The 22611-nt window shown below is 69.7% G+C and overlaps 1 protein-coding gene across 10 annotated transcripts; it reads right to left on the bottom strand.

The window, feature by feature from the left end:
* Window positions 1-17: 17 nt before the first annotated feature.
* On the bottom strand, window positions 18-22401 carry AATK (apoptosis associated tyrosine kinase). Of its 10 annotated transcripts, none has more exons than XR_014573925.1 (14): window positions 11302-11435; window positions 10239-10380; window positions 9320-9399; window positions 8926-9044; window positions 8379-8466; window positions 8048-8181; window positions 7264-7348; window positions 6474-6613; window positions 6125-6274; window positions 2807-5951; window positions 2536-2701; window positions 2211-2438; window positions 1774-1995; window positions 18-1052 (listed from the first exon to the last, which is right to left on the bottom strand). XR_014573925.1 is itself a non-coding variant. In XM_083804951.1 (14 exons), the coding sequence occupies exons 1-14, from the start codon at window positions 22314-22316 to the stop codon at window positions 1967-1969; spliced, it is 4701 nt and encodes a 1566-aa protein (XP_083661077.1). In that variant the 5' UTR covers window positions 22317-22401; the 3' UTR covers window positions 18-1966. The 10 variants fall into 10 exon arrangements, 9 of the variants coding, with proteins under 9 accessions (XP_083661077.1, XP_083661076.1, XP_083661081.1 ...); XM_083804951.1 differs by adding an exon at window positions 22238-22401 and having other exon boundaries at window positions 18-1995; window positions 6474-6595; XM_083804950.1 differs by adding an exon at window positions 22238-22387 and having other exon boundaries at window positions 18-1995.
* Between the last annotated feature and the right edge of the window lie 210 nt (window positions 22402-22611).

The raw sequence follows: 22611 nt of genomic DNA, 5'->3' as shown, positions 1-22611 counted from the left end.
GCCGCAGCTCGGAGCTTTCCCACGCCTCATCGTCCAAATCCAGAGCAGCCCCCGGCCCCCCTGCCACCGGCGTGGCCCCTTCCTGCTTGCCGGGGAATGATGCGGGCAGGAAACGGCTTACGATATTTTTAAAAACTTTATTATTGGCCCGATGATGTTTGACACACATGCTGGGAGCTGTATGGAAATCAGCACTGATAAAAAATACAGCAGTTATGACCCGTATTGGTAAAATATACAATGTAATAATAGCCTTTCTATTAAAAAAAATATCCCGCACACAGCTCTGTTCTCATGCTGCCCTCCAGAGGCAGCTGCCTTGCACGCCATAGACCAAACCCTGGGCTGGGGGGACATGGGAGGGCTGGGGGGGGGGGGGGGGGGGGCAGGGGCCCGAGCACCCCCAGCCGCAAAGCAGAGGGCCCAGCGGAGCCACACTGGGGCATGACCGGGGGCAGGGGGCTAGGGCCGGGTTAGAGCTTAAATAAAGCACTTAAATAAAGCACTAATTGAGCTCAGTAAATTAGGAAGGCTGCGGGAGGTGCAGCAGGGAGGGCACGGGGCAGGCGCAGCCTCCCCGGCCTTCGGGGCTGGGGCTGGGGACCCCGCTCGTCCCTTGGGGGGCAAAGACGTGGCACCGGCAGCAGGCACGAGATCAGGGTGGGCTGGCGAAGGTGCGAGGGTGGGCAGGGACGTGGTGCCCGGCGAGGCTGCGCCTCACCCCGTGGCGTTTGCCCCCGCGCCGTGCTGGGGAGTGGGCTCGTGCTGCAGCACCGAGCCACCCCCCCCCCACGCCAAAAGCAGCCCCAGCCCCATCCCATGGCACGCAGCCACACGTGTCTGTGTGTGCACACGCGTGTGTCCGTGCACGAGTGCACTCACCCCACGCACCCACGGGAGCCAGCCCGGGCTGTAGGACACTGGGGGGGGGACGGGGGGGGGACTGGGGGGGGTTATTTCTCACCTCAGGGTTTGGTCTATTGGCCCCAAAGGAAACAGCCCTGATTTCAAGGTTTCGCTCAGCTCCGCTTAGTCCCATTTCCTTCTGGAAGCTGGAATTGCACAATTATCCTAAGCCTTAAATGAATTTAAAAAAACAAAACAAAACAAAAAAAAACCCTGAACAAACAAACCACAAGACCCCCACCCCCCCCACCCCCCCATCCCCCAATGCCTCCACGAACTCTTTACATCTCTTTGGCAACAATAACTTAAAACCGCGTCAATGTGAGTTCTGTCAACAGCAAGTTTTGTTGGTTTTTTTTTTTTTTTTAGTATTTTTTTTTCCTTTTCTTTAAATACAAAAATAGTCGGGTTGGCGCTCCCCCTTCCCAGCTTCTCAGCCCCCCTGGGGGGGTCCCTCACTGGGCCAGGGGCTGCTCCCCAGAAGGGCCAGGCAAAACGCGAGGGCTGGGAGCTCCCCGGCCCCCTCGAGCCGTGCTGCAGGCCCTGTAACCCCCCCCCCCAGCCCCCCCAGCCACCAAGAGCCAGCGCCAGCCCAGGCAGAGAGGGACACGGGGGGGGCATCGAGGTGCATGGCACAGGGGGACGTGGGGACAAACACCGCCTTGGGAGCACATGTGGGCAAGAAGCCAAGGTGGGGGGGGGGGGTTCTTCACTGGGGTGGGGGGGACTCCGCAAATGTTAGCAAGGTCAGGGCACTACCCCTTAAATGCTATAATTTATATATATATATATGTCTATATATATATATATATATATCTATGTATACACGCGCAGCCATCCGCTCGCGCACGCACGGCCGGCACCCACCGCCTCGCCCCGGGCCGTGCCCGGCTCCGACCAGCAGCAGCACCCAAACTCCTTCCGACCAAATCCCCCTAAAAAAAAACGGAGCTCGGTGCCGGGAGCCCGGGCCAGGCCCCACTCCGGCCGCCCCTTGTCCTCCGTGGCCGCCGGCCGGTGCCGGTGCCAAGGGCGCTAGCAGGTGAGCACCCAGGCTGGCTCACTCCCGGTCACCGTCTTCGCTGCTGCCTGGAAAGGAGCGGAGAGGCGGCGTGAGCAGGGCACCGGGCACGGTGCTCGTAGGGACGAGGTGACCCGGGGGTGACTGGTCCCCGAGGGGACACAGGTCACCGAGTGTCCGGGCTGCAGGGGGTGGCACTGTGGAGAGGCGCCCTGCGGGGCAGCAGGGGGTCCCGGATGCTTGGGGAACCCCCCCCAAGGGTGGGCACGCGGCGGGGACTCACCTCCTATGGAGTCCATGTCCGAGTCGGAGACGTGGGTGATGGAGAACCGGGACACCGGGGCAGGCGAGACCGTGAAACGGGAGAATTGGATGGGCAGCACCTGCTTGGGCGCCGGCAGCAGCGCGGGGACGGACGGGTCGGGCTCCGCCGGCGTCCCCGACAGCGAGGACATCAGCGACGGCTTCACCGGCATGAGCGGAAAGTCGTCGTCCCACTCGAAGCCACCGCCTGTGACGCAGAGCGAGGGGGCTGGGGCTGAGCCCACGGGGGGGTGGTCACCCGCCCGGCCCCAAGACCACCCCGCTGCCCCCACCGGCCCCCTTACTCTCTTCTGAGGCGTTGCCGTCCGAGGAGTCGTCGGAGGCGCTCAGCCTGTCCGTGGGGCTGGCGGGGCTCGTGGGGCTCGTGGGGCTGCCGCTGGCCGGGGGCTGCCCTGAAGGATCGGGGGCATCTGGGAAGCTCTGCTCGCCCAGCTCCCGCGTGGGACTTTCCTGAGAAGAAGGAGATGCTGGTGGCTTGCTGGTGGCAAGCCTGGAGCTCAAAATGCCCCCACGCCGTGCCCACCAAGGTGCGCCCTCCCCGGGCCCTGCCCTCACCTGGTCGAAGAGGTAGATGGTGACATCGTCGTAGAAGGACACGGCCTTCTTCTTGCGCTCCAGGTCCTCGCAGAAGGCCTCGGAGAGCAGGCTGGGCATCTTGAGGAGGCTGCGCAGGTTCCTGCTGCTGTGGCTCTCGGCCACCACGATGGGCACGGCCGCCGGCTCCTCCTCACTCTCCTCGCTCTGCTCCTGGATGTTGTAGCAACGCAGCTCCTCGTCCGACTCGTCGCTGTCCTCCGTGTCCTCCTCCTCCTCCTCAGGCTCCTCTCGCCGCTCCGAGGTGGCCGGCCGTGGCTCCCGGGCGGACGGGAGCAGGGAGAGCCCCGGGGGAGAGCGCACTGGTGACTCAGCCCCCAATAGCAGCGTGCTGGGACCTCCTGGCGCGTCCCCTCCGGGGGCGATGCCCACCCCGGTGCCCTCTGGGGACAGCCCCGCTTCCCCCAGCCCTGGCGTGGGGGACACAGTCTGTTTGCCCCCCGCTGCATCCCCCCCCAGTCCGGGGATGCCCTCAGCCACGGGGGTCCCTCTGCCCGACGCTGGCTCCTCGGGGCTCGCTGGCACTGGGGACAAGAAGAAAGTCTTGGGCGGCACAGAGCCTGGAGGGACACCGCAGACCCCTGGTGTGTCTCCATCGGTGCCCAGCCCCGTGCCAGTGACTCTCGGGTCGGTGCCAGCCTCTTGTGCCGTGGGGCCAGCTGGGGCATCCCCAGCCTCTGCCCCCCTCCAGTCCCCTGCAGAGACCCCCATGTCCGGCGCTTCAGATGCCTCTGCTGTGCTGGGTGCTGCCGGGGGGCTCCCGGGGGCTCCTGGGGGGTGCAGCGGGTCCTCGCCCAGCCCGGGGGCTTGTCCCAGGTCCTGTGCATGGGGTTGGGACCCCTCCTTCTCTGCCTCCGGGGTCTCAGACCCGTCACTGTCCTCGTCGTCCTTGGGGCCACGCTCGGCCTCGGTGTCGTAGTCGGAGAAGTAGGCAGAGTCACGGTACGGGTTCTTCTCGGAGAGGCCGTGCAGCTCAGCGCTGAAGGATGCCGAGAGCCGCGTCTCGGGGGCCGGGACGTCACCCTCGCCCCCCGGCAGCCCTGGGGGCGGCTTCCCCAGCTGGCCAAAGGCCTCTGGCTCTCGGGGCTCGTGGGGCTCCTTGAGGACAAACTCGGGGGACTCGTTGTTCTCGGTGTCGTAGCCGCTGTCGAGCGCCTTGGGCTGCCCAGCGGGGGCGAAGGCGGTGGGGCTGAAGACCTCGCAGGAGCTGGCTGTGGAGGGGATGTCCAGGGACTCCAGGGAATCCGGTGTCCCCACCTGCTTTTGCAGGGACTTGAACGCCGGGGCCATGTCCACCCTCTCCATGTAGTCCCCGGAGAAGTCAGTGAAGACGCCGGAGGTCAGCTCTGCCGTGTCCTCGTCGCTCCCGTCGTCCCCACCGGGGAAGCTGGCGCTGGAGAACGTCTTGTCCGGGGTCCTGTCTGTGTCGCTGGCAGGACACGTGCCGCTGTCAGCAGCGGCCTCCCCGGGCACCGGTGCCTCAACAGCCTCCGGCGTAGGCTGGGCACCATCTACACCGGGCTCCGTAGGGGGCCCGGGGTTTGGGGCAGAGGTGCCAGCCATGGGGGCAGCCTCCCCCAGCCCCAGCACAGGGCTGCGGGCAGGGCTGCTCCCCTCCATGCCCTCGGCCGGGCGGGCATCCTGCGGGCACGGCTGGGCCCCGGCTACGGCTGCCGGGGCTGCGCCGGGGCCCCGTGGCGTGCCGGGGCCACCAGCCAGCGCCGCCGCCTGCGAGCGGCCGGAGGCTGATGAGTCACGGCTCTGCCAGGCCTGGCTCCGCGGGGAGGGCGAGCAGCACGGGGAGGAGCCGCCGGCCGTGCTGAGGGCCTGATCCTGCCGCGGGCGGCGGAAATCGAGGCCCGGCGGGGACCCCCCGAGCTGGGGCTGGCCGCGCGGCACGGTGCCCAGCGGCTTGGCCATCAGCCCGCGGAAGGTGATCATGCGGCGGTAGCACCAGCTGTCACCGGGCTCGCGGGCGGCCGGGCTGCTGCTGCCACCGATGTTGTTGTTGGAGGAGCTGTTGGAGGCCCAGGGCTGCTGCAGGGCCGGGGGGCTGCCACCCTCCGGGAGGGGGGCGCCCGGGGGGCTGTCGTCGCCCAGCTCCAGCGCCACGCAGTCCGGCCGGGTCGCGCTCTGCCCCGGGGGCTGCCCGTAGCCCCGGGGGCTGTAGGCGCAGTTCACCGAGGGGGAGACGCCCAGAGGGTCGCCGAAGATGCTGTGCTGGAAGCCAGGGACGGGCCAGTCCTTGCCGCCTGGCTTGGTGTGCTCGTCCTCCAGCAGGTACCGCTCGGCACCGTGGCCGGGGGACGGCTCGTAGCCGCGCTGCTCCTGCCCCGGGCAGGCGTAGGGGTAGTACTCGGCGCACTCCCACGAGCCTTCGCCCGCCGGCGCGTGGCCCAGCAGCGGCTCCATGCTGAGGGAGACGGTGGGGCTGCTGTCGGAGTCGTAGGTGCTGCCGCCCCGCGTGCCCTGGGGTCTCCAGCAGGACGGGGGCCGCGGGGAGCCCCGCTCGCCCTCGGGGCTGTAGGAGCACATGGCGTAGTCCAGCTCGGCGCCGCCCTCGGCCGGCCCCTCGATGCGGATGTAATACTCGCTGCCGAGCGAGGGGCTGTGGGCGCCCAGGATGGGCACCACGCCGGGCGCCGGCAGGCCGGGGCAGCCGGGCTGCTTGCACTCGTAGCAGGAGGGCGAGACCCCCAGGCTCAGGCGCCCCGCGGACGCAGCCGGGTAGTAGAGGTCGTGGTAGCGGGCGGCGCTGCTGGGGCTCAGGGACCCCAGGGGGGCCTGGAAGTGCTCGGTCTTGGTGTGCTCCCACTTGTACTCGAAGTTGAGGCCGTGGCTGGTCTCCATGACAGTGAGGATGTCGTCCCCGTCCGAGGGGAAGCCATCGGCCGAGAAGTGCTCCAGCAGCGGGAAGGAGGAGAGCTCGGCGCCGTGGTGGCTGCCGCTGGCGCTGCTGTTGGGCTTCATGGAGTTCCAGCGCTTCTCGAACTCCTCCTCGGCCTCCGTCGCGCCTTTGGCGCAGAGGTAGGAGAGCAGCAGGTGCACCTCCTCGGCCGTCGGGCGCTGCTCGGGCTGCAGCCAGCAGAACTGCATCACTTCATACCTGCCGCGGCGAAGAGCGGGGCTCAGCACAGCTGCCCTGCTCCGGCTCCAGCAGCTGCTCGCCGTGCCGGAGCCGTGGCACGGGGTGAACCCCGCCGCAGCCCCCTCCCACCCCTGGGAAATAGGGAGAGGAAGGGGGCAGGATGCGGCCGCAGCCCGGCCCGGGCTCCTCACCAGCGCTCCGACAGCGACAGCTTCAGCTGGGGCTTGGGCAGCTTCAGCTGCTGCTCCTTGATGGCGTAGGCGAGCACTTGCCGGTCGGAGTAGTGGTCGTAGGGCTGGCTGCCCAGCTCAAACAGCTCCCAGATGGTGACGCCCAGCGACCTGCGGGCACGGCGGCATGCTGGGCGCACGGGGACCCCCTCTCCCCCCAATCCCACCACCATCCAGCAGCCCCACAAACGATGCACCCTGACGTGTCCTGCTTATGCCAGCAGGTGCCGGCTGCCTCCCTCCGCACCTTTAGACCGAGCCGCGCCGGCAGCAGCACCCCCCCCGGCCCCGTGCCCCCCGCCCTGCTCACCAGACGTTGCTGGCCTTGGTCTGGTCCACGATGAGCAGGTTGCCGTGCACTTCGTCGATGAGCTCGGGGGCGATCCAGCGCAGCGGCACCCACAGCTGGTCGGCCGTCACGAAGTAGTCGTCCTGCCAAGTATGCAGGGTCAGTACGAGAAGAGAACGTCAAACCTACGTGTAAGGGACCGGCCACACCGCCGCGCCAACTGCCCCGGCACCCCCACCCCCCCCCCCAGCCCCGCTGTGCCACCCCATAACCTCACCCCGAGCCCCTCGGCACCTGCTCTGCTCCCTCGCCAGCCCCCAGCCCCACCGTGCCATTCCTCCAGGCTGGCCACCCCCTGCTTTCTGCCTCCTCCCTGTCCTCCTGCTCCCGCCGTCTCCCCGTCCTGAGCCCCCGGCAGACCCCCAGCCTCCCCCCACCGCTCGCCTTCTGCCTCCCAGCCCCAGCCCTTGCAGCTGCCAAGGGGCACATCCAGCCCCGGCAGGGGCACAGGGCACTTGGTGGGAGCAAAGCCCTGTTCGTGCCACGGAGCCTGGGCTGCCTGGGGACGAGCCAACACGGACAGCTCGGTCCTGGGGCGCTGAGCACCGCTCACAGGCTCTGGGGTGGTGGTCTCTGGGGAAGCACCCACCCGCTGCCCCAGCAAAGGGCATGGGCAAGGGGCTGCCCTGGCATGGCAGGGAAGGGTTGGAGCGGTGTGTGTGTGTGTGCAGAGCTGTGTGTGCACACAGCAGGTCCCTGAGCCTCCCCCCCCAGCCGAGCGCTGCCCCCTGCTCACCCAAACCAGCCTTACTTTGTACTTGCAGTGCGAGAGCCCGTAGTCCCCGATCTTGACGGTCAGGTCGGCGGTGAGCAGGCAGTTCCGCAGGGCCAGGTCGCTGCCAAGCAAACCTCGGCGCTGTCACCACCCCCATGGCGGGGCACAGGGCACCCACCGCCCAGGGGCTGCGGGGCCACCACCCGCGGGCACCCCGGGCAGCACCGCGGCTGGCGGTGGGAGTGGGACCAGGGTGGCTGCGCGGCGGCCAAACGCCGGGCGTGCCGATACCCAAGCCACCAAATGCACAGCAGGAATTCCTGCGCGGCGCTCCAGCTGCGCCTCTGTCCATCCGTCCGTCCGTCACGCGCTGAGCCAAGCAGAAAGCAGGTTCCCCGAGCAATGCACGCCCGGGCACTGCCTACCCGTGCTGGCACCAGCCCTGGAGGGGGTGCGTGCAGCTGGGGCGCACAGCAGGACAGTGCGGGTGCGTGGTGGGGAGACCCTGAGTGTAGCAGGACCCACCGAGACCGGGATGCCCGCAGGACCCCCCCTCCAGCACAGCCATGCCGCCCCACGACCCCCCCCCAGCCACAGCATCGCTCGCAGGGATGCACCCGAGCAGCCCGGCTCAGGTGGGGTGGCCCCGACGGCAGCGCTCCCCTTCCTCAACAAAATCACTGATGCTGGAGTCTCCGTGTGCAACTCACTCAGCACCAGGATATTGTTGGGCAGGAGGAGCAGAGGTCTGGGGGGGACGCTGGTGTCCGGTGGGGGGGCTGCCCAACCCACACCCCCCCCCCCACCCCAGGCGGCCTACCTGTGGATGTAGTTGTTCCTGTGCAGGTGCAGGACGCCGCAGGCCACCTCGCACGCCATCCTCTGCAGGGTCAGCGGGTCCGGGGCCATGGTGTCGGCCCCCCGGCAGCTCCGCAGGTATCCCTTCAGGTCACCCTGCGGGGCGGTGCCACCATCACCCCGGTCCCCTCCTGCCCCAAGGTGCTGGCTCTGCTCTCGGCTGAGCCGTGCCAAGCCCGGCAGAGCCGTGCCTCGTGCCTCCCCACCACGATGGCACGCCGTTCGGCAGCTCGAGTGGCCACAGAGGCTAGCCATGGCCCTGCGGCGGCTCCCTGGGGACACGGGGGACTCACCAGTGGGCAGAACTCCATCACCAGCAGGTACGGGGTGACCTCGGCGCACTGGGCCAGGCACTGCAGCAGGTTGGTGTGCTGGAGGGCCCTGCGAGGGGCAGAGCGAGGGGCACGTCAGCACCGCGGGGCCTGCCGCCGAGCCAGCCGGAGCTGGGGGTGGCAGCACCGGCGGGGGGGGGCCCTGGGGCGCGCGGGCTGACGGGAAGGGCCGGGAGCGGGTACCACTGTGTCCCAGCACCCCGGGACACGCCACAAAGGGGCATTTGTTCAGCTCTCACAGGGCACAGGCCAGCTCCGCGCCCCCCCCTCCCTCCGTGCCCATGACCTCAGCGCAGCCGGGGCTGGACACCAGCAGCTCCCCGCACCCCGCAGCCAGCGAGCCCCAGGACGGAGCCGTGCGGCACGGAGAGCTCGGCGAGGCACCCAGCGTCTTCCGTGCGACAGCTCTGCTCAGCCAGATGTGACATGGGGGGGACAGCCCGCAGCCTGGGGGCTCCCCCCCTGCCCCCAGCAGCCCGGTGCCACCACGGAGCGACCCCGCACCTACCTGTAGGGCTGCGCTTCCTCCAGGAACTGCATCTGGTCCTGCACGCTGGCGCTGGCCTTCAGCTCCTTCACCACCACCTGGGTGCTGCTGATGCCCGAGTTCACCTCCCCCAGGAACACCTCGGGGCAAAGGGGCAGACGTGTCCCGCTCCATCCTCACCAGTAATCCCCAGCCCTGACCCCCACATTTGGCGTCCCGACGGGCAAACGCACCCCCTGCAGCCCCCGTCTCGGCGTGGCACGAGAGCTGGAGCAGCCCTGCAGGGACTGGATCCTGCACGCGCCCTGCCCCAGTGCCCCGGTGTCCCGACATCCCACTGCCCCGGTGTCCCACTGCCCCGCCGTCCCCGTGCCTCCACGGCCCCGGCTCTGCACCCCCCCCCGGCAGCGCTCACCTTTCCAAACCAGCCATGCCCGATCTCCTTCAGGTACAGCAGGCTCTGCCGCCCCAGGTCCGCGGACTTGAGGAGCTGCACTGTAAAGGCGCACATCCAGCTGCCCCTGTGCCTGCGCGCCCGTGCGCCCGCGCGCTCAGCCCACCCCCGTTTACCCGCTGGTGCCGGCCGAGTCCCGGTGCCCCCGCTGTGCCGCCCCACGCTGTCCCCGGCTGCTGTCCCCTCAGCACCGGGGGGGGCAGCCCCAGGCACCCCGCAGCCAGGGCGCTCTCCCTGCCGGGCACCCTCTTGGGGCTGTGCTGGCTGGGGGACGTGGGGCACCGGTGTGCCCGGGCACCGTCCCCCACCCCTTCTCCTCCCCAGGGATGGGGAGAGCAGAGCGCAGCCGAGCTGCAGCGCTGGCATTTAGCCCCCCCCTCCCGGCTCCCTCCCGGGGCAGGTCCTGCCCCTCAGGCACCCATGCCAAGGGGTGCAGCAATGGGGCCATTGTTGGGCCGCGCTGCGCCGCCCCGCACCGCGCCGGCCCCATCACACTGCTGCCATTCTCCGAGCCGGGGAGCGCCACAATGGGAGCGAGGGGGCTGTGGCACAGCGGCCCCCCCCCCCCTCCCCCCGGATTCCTCTCCCACTCGCTGCCTTGTTTACGCAGGGCTGGGGCTGGCGGATGGCATGGGACGGGGCACTCCGTGTCCCACTGCACCCCGGTGGGGACGCACGCCGCTCCCCTCGGTGCCAGGCGAGGGTTCAGGGTGCTGGCCAGCAGGGACCTTTGTGCGGAGGGACCTCAGCATCCTGCCCCTGCCCGGGAGCTGCTCTGGCTAAACCCTTAGGCTGGGGTCATCCCTCCTGGACCCTCCCCACAGCATGGTGGTGCAGGGTCAGGTTGCACGGGGGTCCCGGTGCCCACCCCTCGGCTTACCTGAGCGCCCTGGCTGCTTGGCCATGGGCAGCGAGACCTCGGTGAGGGGCAGGATGTAGACCTCGGGGCCATGCTGCGGGGCGGGCGAGCCCTGGGCCGAGAACTCCGTCACGTAGTCGTCCCCCTCGGCGTTCTCAAACTCCTGGGCCGGGGCGGAGGGGGGCGCGCGGGGCGGGGGGGACACACACCGAGCAGAGACAACTGACCCCACGGACTCCCCACAGCCCGTCCCACATCCCCCGCACCCCCTGCACATCACACACCCCCGTGCACGGAGACCCCAGGAAGGTTCCCCCCAGCGGCAGGCGCTGCCCCAGCCCCTAACCCCAATACCTGGTGGCGGCACCCATACAGCGCCCGGCTCCCGAAAGCCGCCTTGGCGAGCAGGTAGGCGAGGGTGAGCATCGCCCTGCCCCAGCCCAGCCGCCTCTCATGGTGCTGCCAACGCCGCCGGCAGCGCTGCCCCCCGGGGTGCTGCGCGCCGCAACCCACCGGGCACGGGCAGTGCCCGGCCGCGGCTCGGCGCCCCTATATAGCCAGCAGGGGGGCACGAGGGGGCTCATTGTTCCCCTGCGGCACGGAGAGGTGCTCCGGACGGTGTGGGATGGTTACACAACAGCCCGGCGTGTCCCCCCCCCCTTGCCTGACCCCCCTCCTGCCGCGGGCGCCACAAGCCTCCACAAAAATCCCAGCAATTAGGGAAAACTGTTTCTCGGCACATTCTGTGCCTGTGAGGTCAGGGTGCCTCCCACCCCGGGGGCGTGCGGGTGGGACTGCGGCGGCCCTTAACCGTGCCATGGCCTGGCCCCGCGGAGCAGGGAGCCTGGCGGGGTCAGGATACGGCCCGCAGTGATGCTGAGCCCTGCGGCATCCCGGCACTGTGCGGCGCAGGGTCAGGATACGGCCTGCCGTGATGCTGAGCCCGTGGCGATGCACGGGGGCTGAGCTCCCCGGAGCGACACCGTCCCGAGCTGGGGCACATCCTGCACTGGTGCACAGCAGCCTGGCCCCGCGCTGGGGGGCTGCACCCCCCCTGCCCACCCCGGCCTCCCCCCGCGCTCACCTTGAAGCCGATGTCTCCCTTCTTGCAGCACAGGCAGGCCAACATGAGGAAGATGAAGGTGAAGAGCCCAGAGAAGGAAACGGCCACGACGGCCAGCGAGGAGGACCAGGAGAGCTCGCTAAGGGGGGTGCCGTCTGCGGGGACATGGGGGGGGCACGGCATGAGGGGAGGGGTCAGGAGATGGACCAGGGGGGCCCTGCCCGGCGTGGGGGCTGTGGATGCACCCTGGGGCTGGGGCAGGCAGGGGCACTGCTCACAGGCTCCCAGCACCGCTGTGCCCCCAGCTCGGGACCAGGACAGGGAGGGGAGCACGGGGGGGGCCCAGGGCCGAGGCAGGACCCCGCAGGCAGCCTGCACGGAGCAGAATCTCCGTGCGTGGTACCTGCACGGTGGCAATGACACCCCATGCAGCGGCTCGGGGGTCCCAGGTCCCCCCCCGCCTTCCCAAACCCCTGCTCCCGCTGACACCGGCGGCTCCCCGCACCCTGCCCAGCTCCGTCGGGGTGAACACCACTGGGCAAGCCACAGCCCCGGCTCCCCAAGCCCCTCACCAGCCCCACACCACATCCCACTGGACACAGGGCTGCTCCTGGCCGGACCCCCCCACACCTCCCGGCACAGAAACCCCAAATCCTGGCGCCCACCCCACGGGGCCAGCCCGCACCACGTCCCCTCAGCCGCCAGCCCCCCGTGCCCCCCGCGGGCAGGCAGCTGCCACATTACCATTCCGCCCAGAGCCTCCCGAACAACCGGCAGATTGTGGCAGGAGGAAGCGAAAGGCCTCCAGCAGGGAGCCGCAGCAGCACCGAGCGCCGGCACCGAGCGCGTCCCCGCGCGCCCGCCTGCACCGGGGAGCTGCACCCGGAGCCGCGGGCAGCAGCGCGGAGCCGTCCCCGCGGCACCGAGGGCAGGGAGGGCAGGGATGCGGGGCCATCCAGCCACGCGCTGGACCCCCTCCCAGCCCCCCAGTCCAGCACCACAGCCACGCTCCAGGCCACCAAGCGCGGCGCTGAGCCGCTCGGAGCTGCTCCCACGCACGCGCCTCGGGGCATCGCCAGCGCCGGGGCTGCGCCATCACCGACCCCAACCCTCCCGCCTGCAGCGGCTCAGCACCACGCTGGGCAGGGAGCAGGGCCGGCACTGCCAGCGCAGCTCTGCCCCCGCACCGCGTGCCCTTGGGAAGCACCTGAAGGGCAGGAGGGCTGGGGATGGCCCCGCTCGCCCCGCACAGCCACCCCGGGGCTGCCCCGTGCCCTCGGAGCGCGGCCGGCCCGGAGCTCGCCCAAGTGTCGGTGCTCGCCGAGGAGCCCCAGAGCCATCTTCTGAGGCTCAGCGATGCACAGCCGAAACCTGGGAGGAGCCGGGGGTGGCATTCTCTCTGCTTTCAGCTCGTTTCCATGGTGAACACACTTTGTACAGCGAATGTCACCATTTTCCTTGGATAGTGGGACAGCAAGAGAGAAAATGACTCACCGAGCAGAGCCTTTTGAACGCCGACAGGGGAGCAGAGCGCGGCGACAGAAGCCCTTCCAGCAGGGACCGTCAGCTGAGCCGCCCCAAGGCCGCGGCTCAGGAAATGGAGCTTTTCCGATGAACCAGTTCCCAAAACAAGGCGCAGCGGGGGCTGCCTGGGCCTGCCTCAGTTTCCCCACCTGCACAACTGGCGGCGTGGGAGCCGTGACCGGCCCCGTTCCCCCCCCGGCCTTGGCACCGCGCAGCCCCTGCACCAAGGCTGGGCACCAGCAGCCTGGGGGGGCAGAGCTGGGGCTGGGGGGGCAGCACCCCAGGGCCGAACCCCAGCACAGCCCCAGACTGGGGCAGGAGGGGGGTCACCAGCACCCCAGGAGGGCGGGGAGCCCTGCACAGCTCTCTCTGACACCTCCATGAGCCCCCCTCCCCGCTCCAGGCCACGGGGGTCCCGCGGGACCCTCCCAGCCGCAGCCCCCCCCCCCAACAGCCCAGCCTCGCCGCGGGGTCATGCCGAGAGCGGCCAGCTCGGTGCATCCCCAGCCTGGCCGGGCAAGGCAGCGGGAACTGCTGCATCACCGGGGGCCAGCCCCCGAGCGGGGATGCTCCAGCGCTGCCCGCAAGGCAGGCAATGCAGAGCCCCGGCCCCAGGCTGGGGGGACAGCAGGGGACAGGGGGGTGGCATTCGGCAGAGACCCCAGGGTGCCACCTGCCCCGGCCCCCGTCCAGCTCCGGCAAACGAGGGCAGAACGGCAAGGCACAGACACCGGCGATGCTGAGCGCAGCGGGGCGCAGCTCTGCCCGCGCTGCCGCCCCCCTGCATCCTGTTGCGTCGCCCACCAGCTCAGGACAACCCTCCCGCCACCCCCAAAAAAATAAATAAATCCCTTTCTTAAAAAAGCACCGGGAAAGGCTGCAGCCCACCCCCCCCCAGAGCCCCGCAGCGAAGGGCTCAGCCCTTCCCGGCTCCTTTGCTGACTCACGTTCGCCGAGCGCCTGCGGCCGCTCCGCCAGCCATCGCACGCCGCCGGGATGCTGCCGCCGCCGCCGCTCGCCTCTGCCCGGCGGGAGCGGGCGAGGAGCGAGCGGGGCTGACGTGTGCGGAAGGGGAGAGCCCGGGGCTCCCCGCAGGGCTCCGCACCGACAGCCGGGTGGGCAGCAGCGGGGTCCTGCCCTGCGGGGTCCTGCCCAAGCGGCCGCCCGCCCTTGGCCCCCCAGCTCCTTCCCTTCCCGCTGGGGCAAACACCCGAGACCCCCCCCCAGCTCCGTCCCCCAGCCCCTTGCTGGAGGTGCCGTTCGAGCCACTTTACCATGCCTCAGTTTCCCCACCCGGCACCTGCAGCACGGAACAAGGACCCGCTGCCCGCAGGATGAGGATGCTCGGGGAGAACAACGGGGACACCCATTGCCCCACGGCACTCAGACCCCTTTTGTCACCCCACCATTGCCCCAGGGACCCTCTCCGGCACCGGTGGCAGCTAGGCGTAAGGGAGTGGGACAAGGAGGGAGCACCCCGGGGGGGTTCCCGCCCTCTGGCATTGCCCCGTCTGTTCCAACGGGGAGCAGGAGCCCATGTGGGAGCGGGCAGGGTGCAGGGTGCAGGGCTGGGTGTGGGCTCGAGCAGGGTGCGGGTGCCGGGGCTGGATTTGGGCAGGGTGCTGGGCTGGGTGTGGGTTTGGGCAGGGTGCAAGGTAAAGGGCTGGGCGTGGGTTTGAGTAGGGTGTGGGATGCGGGGTGCAGGTGCTGGGGCCAGATTCGGGCAGGGTGCAGGGTGCAGGTGCTGGGGCCGGATTCAGGCAGGGTGCTGGGCTGGGTTCAAACTCGCAGGACCCATCGCCACGTCCAGCTGCTCCCAGCAGCTCTCCCGGCGCAAGCACAACCCTGGTAACATTTTAATCCCCGGCCAGACGAAGGGCCCGGATCTGCAGGCAGCTTCCAGGAAAGCAATTTTACACCTCAAAGGATGAGCGCTCTGCTCACCCGGCTGCATCCAGGCAGCAAGAAGCCGCCCGCTGCCATTTAGCACGCCGACACGAGGCTGCTCCTCACAGCCCCGGAGGGAAACTGAGGCACCCGGGCGCACGGTCGGACAGGGTCACCCATGGGGAGCCGGGTCCAGCAGCAGCCACGCAGGAGCCCGCGGGCAGGGCTGTGCTCCCCTGGCACCCAAACCCGGGGTGCGAGGGGGCAGCACCCAGCACTCACAGCCCCGGAGACCTCCTCCCATCAGTGCCACCCCTGCAGCCTCTCCGGGGTTTACCAGATTTTAATTTTAAATGCGAGGCGCGCCTCGATGATCTGCTCTCCGTATGTGTCTTTTAATGCGGGCTGAGTTAACCAGTGCAGAAGGATTTTAAAAGGATTGATTCTTGCCTCTTCGTTCTGATTTTATCATCTTGGGACGAATTAGCAGTAAAAAATAATTAGACGGAAAATAAAAATTAAAAAAAAAAAGATCATCCGTCATTTTCTAACGTGATGAAATAAAAATTAGGGCTGCGATAAGTGCAGGCCAAGCTGCATCATTGTTGTGCACACACCGAGCGCGTCAGCTTGATTAGAAACGAAAAAATCAAGCTCCTCCATCAAAGCCTCTCCCGCTGCAGCCCCGCATTTCAAGTGGGTACACGCCAGCCACGGACAACTCTCACCTTCTTCTAAGAAAACAATAATTAAAAAAAAACCACACGAAGCAATATTAATTGATTATTTAAATCACATTCTCTTGCTTTAAATCAGGCCTGAAGGCAATCACTGTAACGCCTCCCACGCCGCCAGGGACGCTCCGGCTCCGGCTCCATCACAGGAAACCTGTGGCCGTGGCTGAGGCGAAATCCCAGGGGACGGCGCGCGACGAGGGCTCCTCGCGCCTGCACCATGGGCAGCAAGAGAGAGCTCAGCACCCACAGTGCCCCGAGGGAGGAGAGCGCGGGGGGGTGCCCGCTGCCGCCATGCCCTGCGCCCGGAGGGTGCTGCGCTGTGCCGCGAGGGCAGCTGTGCTGGTGGCGGGGGCACCGTGGGCACGGCACCACGGGCATGGCACAACGAGCAGGGCACCGTGGGCACGGCACCACGGGCACAGCACCGTGGGCACGGCACCGTGGGCACGGCACAATGAGCACGGCACCGTGGGCACGGCACCACGGGCACAGCACCGTGGGCACGGCACAATGAGCACGGCACCGTGGGCACGGCACCACGGGCACAGCACCACGGGCACAGCACCACGGGCACAGCACCGTGGGCACGGCACCGTGGGCACGGCACCACGGGCACGGCACCACGGGCACGGCACCACGGGCACAGCACCACGGGCACAGCACCGTGGGCACGGCACCGTGGGCACAGCACCGTGGGCACGGCACAATGAGCACGGCACCATGGGCACGGCACCACGGGCACAGCACCACGGGCACAGCACCACGGGCACAGCGCCGTGAGCACGGCACCACGGGCACAGCACCACGGGCACAGCACCACGGGCACGGCACAATGAGCACGGCACCGTGGGCACGGCACCACGGGCACAGCACCACGGGCACAGCACCACGAGCAAGGCCAGGACCAGACTCCCAGCAGCCGGCGAAGCAGCCTTTACGTAACGGCGGGAGCGAAGCCGCGTGGAGCGGGGCAGCCTATTTTTATCAGAAATGCTCAGCGACGTTATGAAACAAGAAGCTTCAGCTCCAAAAACGGGCGACAGAGGCGAGCAGGGCTCCTGCAAGAGGCTGAAGCCGAGCGCATCCCCACGTGCCTCTGACCTCTGGCTGGGAGCTGGCACCGGGTGGCCCCGATGGCTCGGGATGCCCGGGGATGCCCCGGGGGCAGGCAGAAAGGCAGCGGCTGGGGGCTGGGGCGCACACGGCAGGTCCCTGCCCACCCCCAGCTGCAGGGAAGGGTCCCGCTGATTTTCAGCGCCGATGCCGTGCGCTGTGCCCGGCCCTGGGGAGCTCCCCTTTGCCTGCCCCAGTTTCGGAGCACTCGGCTGCGCGACGCCTTCCCCAGCTCCCCCGGCCCCTTTCCACAGGTCTCCAAACAGCTCCGGCTGCAGCGGGCAGGGGGAAGAGACCCCGAGAATTAACGGGATGGGATTTTAGCAAGCCTTCTTGGCGTGACGGAGCCCCAGGTGCTGGGGCTCTACGTCCATCCACCCGCGGGGTGTCGGGGATGCTGTGAGCAGGAGCAGGACGGCCGCTCGGTGCCAACTGGGGGTGCACAGCCCCCCGCAGCCCTGGCCGCCCCCGGGGTCCCCCTCTCCCCGCACACACCGAGAGCCCGGCCCTGCTGCACCCCACACTCACTGCCTGCCTCTACACCGGAGCTTTCCTTCGCTCCAGCGTTGAAACAAACGCGGCAGCAGGCGGCGAGGGAGGGCACCGGCCACGGCTGGGAGAGGCGAGGGGACGGAAACGGGGCCTCTGGCCCCCGGCGCTCGCTCCCCTCGTCCCTGCCGCAGGCACAGCCACTTGCAGGAAATCCTGAACCTGCTCCTGCTTCCTCTGGCGGCCAACCCCTCGCAGCGCTGCCCAACACAGCCCTGTCCCCTCGACCAGCCCCAGCACCCCCCGAGCCCCCAGCCCCCCTCTGAGCAGCGGCTCCACCAGCCCCCAGCACCCCGTGCCATCCGTGCGGCCGCCCTTTGGGATGGAGACCCCCCCCCCTCCAGGCCGCCCCAAGGAGCCCAACACGCTCAGGCTGGTCCCAGGACCCCCACCTGGCTCCCCGTGGGATTTCTCACCCCGTGGGTGCCGGAGCACTGCGTGGGACCCCAGCCCGACCCAGCGAGCCGGGGGCCAGGCTTGCTGCGCCCCCCGGGCGTTTAACCCCCGCGCTGCTCAGAGACCCGGCTTTGTTCAGAGCTCCGGCGATGGCAAACGCCGTTGGAGCAGTAATTGCCCTACGACAGCCGAGCAGCACGCTCAGCCAACGCTTCCTCAGGGCCTGCGGGGAGATTAATGCCCAGAGGAGATTTGTTCTGCTGTCCCCAGGCACGCTGTGTCAGCGCGGCTTCCCTCCCCTCCGCGTGAGCCCTGGCGCCCTCCGGCCTCCCCGGGGCTGCCCCGTCCAGGAGCTGCTCCAGGCTGCGTCCCGCAGGGTCCCCACGGCTCAGCCTGGCCCCGAAGGGACGGGGCCTTTGTGGGGAAGGGGCAGCCGGAGAGGAGCAGAGACCGCGAGCAGATGAAGGGCACAGCCGGGACCCCCACCCCACTGCTCCCAGCGCCTTCACAAGCTCGGGCTGGGCTTCCAGAGCCACACGGGGTAAGGGCAGGCTCAGCTGTGGGATGAGCACCACAGCCGGGACCTGGGTGCAAGAGGAGCCCGACCTGGCGGGGATTTTCCAGCCCCGGGAATCAGCGAGGGCTCGGAAGGAGCACGGGAAACAAACGAGGCAAAGGCTGGGAAGTGCACGACACCGCTCTGACAGCCCGGCCGCGGGGCAGGACAGGGCACAGCACCAGGCAGGCCCCAGCCAAACGCAGCCCCCCAGCAGGATGCGGCCCCCCCCCAGCTGGAGGCAGCCCCCTTGTACCACTGGGGCCGTGCATGCAGGTGCACGGCTCAGCCCCCCGCACCCCTGCAGCACGGTGCCGGTGCCGGCTCTGCCCCACGTCCCTGGTGCCACTGGGCAGGGCGGGAGCTGCGCTGGTACCTCGCGTCCCCCGGACGGGGAGAGCCGGGCAGGGAGCCCGTGAGTCACCGCCGCGATCGGAGCCCTTTCAACCTCAGCGTATTAATTTCTCCTAATCGGCTTTGACAGGGATCCGTATCGCCATCCAGAACGGAATCACCCGTGCGCGCGGGGCGGGGGAGCAGGGAGGGAGCAGCAAGCCGAGAGAGGGAAGGAGGGGAAAAAAAGGGGGGGGGGGAGAGCAACCGGGCACCCCCGGGGGAGCGGCGCTGCCGGCTGGATCCGTCCTCCCGCAGCGCGGGGCCCAGCTGCCCTGCTGCACTGCGGTGCTGCGCGAACGCCATTTCCAGCGACAGCCCAGCTGCGAGGCTCAGGGAGGGGGGCACGGGGCTCGCTGCCAGCCCCCCACCCCCACAGCCCCTCACCCTGGCCCTGTGGGACCCCCCCTGCCTCCACAGACGGACGGACAGACGGCCCCGTGCCGCTGACACCTTCCACGCACCGGCTCCTGGAGGAGACGTGCAGCCAGGCGGGCGCGCAGCTCCCCACGCTCTGCCGGGCGTTACGCCGCCCCCACAGCAGCCGCCTTCGCCCCACGGCCCAGCTCCCTGCCCCACATCCCCCCGTCGTCCCCAGAGGCACCCATCCTCCTGCCCTCACCCCCCTGCATCGGGCACGGCCAGGGGGGTTTGGGGCTCCTGGTGCCCCTGGGGGCTCGGCCCCTCTGCCACTGCGCTCCCCCCAGCCCCCTGCCACGCAGGGCCCTTGTGACAACTGGGGCAGGGGGCAGCAGCACGTGCCCATGTTTTGGGGGCTGTGGAGAGCCCCCCTCGCTGCCCTGAGCCCTCGCTGCCCTGACATGTGTGGGGTCCAGGAGCGGGACCCCAACCCTGCTCCCCCCAGGCTGCACGGCCACGCTTGGAGCGCCTGCTGAATCCGGCCACTGAACCCCCACCAGGACCAGCCACGCAGGTGGCGTGCGGCTCCCAGCGGGGTGGGGGGCAGACGGAGCCGTCCCAGGGCTCACAAAGTGCCGGGGCACGGCCGTGGGGCACCGATGGTGCCCGCAGCCCCAGGGGCACGGAGCAGCCTGAGCACAGTCCCCGTGCTGCCTGCAGCGTCCCGCTGCCTCCCAGCACACCAGCCGGGGTCTCCCACCCGCACCCAGCGGTTCCGCTTGCTCTTCCGTTATTAAAAAGTCGTCACTGTGTTGCTCGGAAAGAAAAGGGGAAGAAGAAATATGGGCAGGGGAGGAGAGGATGTTTCTCACGATTTCAAAATGTGCTCCTCGGTCTGAGACGGGGAAGTCCAGGGCTGGGAGCCAGGGCACCGGCAGAGCCGGGGGCAGGCGGGGAGCAGGGGGGACATCCTCACGTCACCGCCGGAGCTGCCACAGACTTCACAGCGCGAGGATGGGAGCTTCTTTGGCCTCAGAGCAAACGGGCACGTGGTGGGACATGGCCCGTGAGGACAGGCAGGGGTGCGGCGATGCTCCCGGCCGCGGTGTGGTCACCCTGGTGGGAGCCCAGCTCCAGCACCAGCCCTGACCCAGCTCCCTGCTCACCAGGCGAGGGCATCCCCAGGTCTGGCCTGCGGATGGGTGAAGAGAGATGGGAAACCAGCAGGAGGGGGAACCGGGACCCCTCCCTGAGCCCCCAGCGCTGGGACAAGACGGGGAGCATCCGTCCCCCAGAGCAGCACCGGGCACCCGGCACAGCCTGGCAGGGGCGCAGCCAAGCAGCCTCACCGATGGCACAAGCTGAGGACGGAGCAGGGGCTTCAGCAGCACCTCCACCCCCAGGTGACACCACTGTCCCCGCACTGTCCCCGCACTGTCCCTGCTGGTGGCTCGGCCCTCGGGGCCCTGGCCCTGGCCGCCGTGCCAGGCTCTGCCCCCCAGGCGCTTCCCCGTGCTCCGTGCAGGCACCAGCAAACACCAGGGAAATCAGGGCCGCCGCGCAGACAGGAGGTGCTGCCAAACATCCAAGACCGACAAGCCCGTGAAGCAGAGCATACATTTTCCCCCCTTTAATTTCTTTCCCTGACGGTAATCGTGGGTGTCAGTTGTAGCAGCAGCAGAGTCCCGGATTCGGGAGCGCGCTCCGCAGCATGGCGATAGGCAGCGATAGAAAACCTTCTTGCAGGAGGATTTTTAAATCAAACGTGCCCTGCAAATCCCCAGGTTGACAGGATTAGCATGGCAAATTGGGCGCTTTGAGAAAACCCGGAGAAAAATTATACCGAAGGACGAGGACGGTAAATACATCTTCATTCCCAGCGCTGCCACATTTTAGATGCAAATAAAGAGGTTTCCTCCCTAACACAAATCAATACCGAGCAGGCTGCGAACCAAGTCTCCACCAGCAGAGACCCGGCTGGGTAAATCCCGGGCTGCTGCACGTTGAAATCCCTCCACAGCCCCAGCCCCTGGCGGCCACCAGACCCCGCTCCCGGCGAGCAGCAGCGGCGCAGCGCAAAGGCGAGGAGGGGACGAGGGACCCGGTGCGGCCGGGTTCTGCAGCCCGGCGCTGGCGTCCAGAGCTGAGCTGCGTCCAGCGAGGGGAGCGCTCGGTCTCCGTTGCACGAGGACCTTGCTGGAGGCACGAGGGCACGGGTCGCTCCGCCGGCAGGTGCTCGGTGCCGAGCCCTGGCGCCGCTTCCCCAGCTCCGGCAAACAAAGGGACGGTGCCAAGGCGCTGGCACCCCGCAGAGATGCTCCCCTGCGGGTTCACCGCGCATTTCGGGCGCCGCCACCCCGCCGCCTGCTCCCGGGGGGTCGGATCCCCCGCGCGCGAGGGTGTCCCCGTGCCCCTCGCACGTGCCAGCCGCACCGGGAGGGCCGCGAGGCCAGGGCCGGCTGCCCGCGCGTCCCAGCTACCGGGGCACGGCGCCGCGGCGGCCCCGGGCGCACACAAAAGCCGCAGCCCCGCTCCGCGCCGGGCGGCAGCCTCCCTGCGGAGGCAGCGCGAGCGAGGCCTTACATAACGGCCCCGCACACCCCCCGCGCACCCCGCAGCTCACCGGCCTCCGCCGCCCTCCTAGCGCCAGCGGGGGCTCCTCCCGGTGCCCGCCGCGCACCGATCCGCCACGGCGACGGCTGCGGGCTGAGCCCCGGGCGCCGTCCTCCTCCCTGCGGCGGGCCCCGCCGCGGCCGTGCGGGCGGGAAGGAGCGAGCCCGGTGCCCCCGGAGGAGGCGCGGCCCCGGGGGGGGGGATCCCTGGGTTCGCCCCGGCCCGGGACCGCAACGGCGCCCGGCCGCAGCAGCGGTCGGGGAGCGGCGCCGAGCTGCGCCCCCGCGGAGCGCAGCCCCCGCGGCTCGTTCCCATCCGGCACAGCCCGGGGGGGGCGGGGGGGGTGCGGGGGGGGGCACCGGAGCGACATTCGGCGGCGCGGGAGGCGAGGGAGCGCTTCATTCATCGCCGCCCAGCGGGGCCCCGAGCGGCACCCACCGGGCGGCGGGGACGGGAGGGGGCCGGGGGGGTGCGGGGTGCGGGGTGCTGGGCGCCGGCAAACCGAGCCCGGGGGCTGCGGCGGTGCCCGGGGGGGGGTCGGACCCACGGTGGGAACGGGGGCTGCGGGCAGGGCAGGGGAGCGGGGGGACCCCTGCGAGGATGCGGGGGGGGGGGGCGCGTGAAGGGAGCCGGGGTTGCTCTGGGGGGGGGGATGCGGAGGGGCTGCAGCGGTGCGGGGCGATGCGGGGCGATGCGGGGCGATGCGGGGCGGTGCGGGGAGATGCGGGGCGGTGCGGAGCGGTGCGGAGCGGAGCGCGGCTCCCGGTGCCCCGCGAAGGGCGGGCGGCCCCGGGGGGGGGGGTGGCGGGGGGGGTGCTGCGGCACTCACCGGGATCGAAGTGGGAGCTGAAGGCCAGGCTGGGGCTGAGGAAGGCGGCCGACATGGCAGCGGCGGCGAGGCGGCCCATGGCGCGGCGGCGGCGGCGGGAGCCTCCCGGCCGCCGGCTGCCGCTGGCCCCGCGCTGGGCACGGCGGCGGCTCCTCCTCCATGGCGGCCGCGGCCCCGCGCCCCCTGCCCCGGGGAGGGGCCGCGCCGCCGCCGCCCCCGAGCGGGATTTGGGAGGGATGGAGGGGGGGGGGGGGACACCGTGGGGGGGGGGGGGGGAGGACCGGGGGCGGCGGGGGGGGGGGGGGGCGGCAGGTGGCGGCTTCCCGCAGCCCCCCCCCCGCACGCAGCCGGGGAGGGTCGCGCCTCCGCCGCCC

Source organism: Anser anser (assembly GCF_964211835.1).
Source record: "Anser anser genome assembly, chromosome: 19".
Lineage (NCBI taxonomy): Eukaryota > Metazoa > Chordata > Aves > Anseriformes > Anatidae > Anser > Anser anser.
This window is presented reverse-complemented; position numbering and strand designations above follow the sequence as displayed.

Bases quoted from the DNA above. Each gene is read 5' to 3' on its own strand.
- AATK (XM_083804949.1), bottom strand. From the start codon at position 12,674: ATGCCACCCCCGGCTCCTCCCAGGTTTCGGCTGTGCATCGCTGAGCCT. The intron at 11,436-12,487 runs GTGCTTCCCAAG...ATGTCCCCGCAG, and splicing joins CCAGCCCTCCTGCCCTTCAG to ACGGCACCCCCCTTAGCGAG. The intron at 6,596-7,263 runs GTAAGGCTGGTT...CATACTTGGCAG, and splicing joins TCTCGCACTGCAAGTACAAA to GACGACTACTTCGTGACGGC.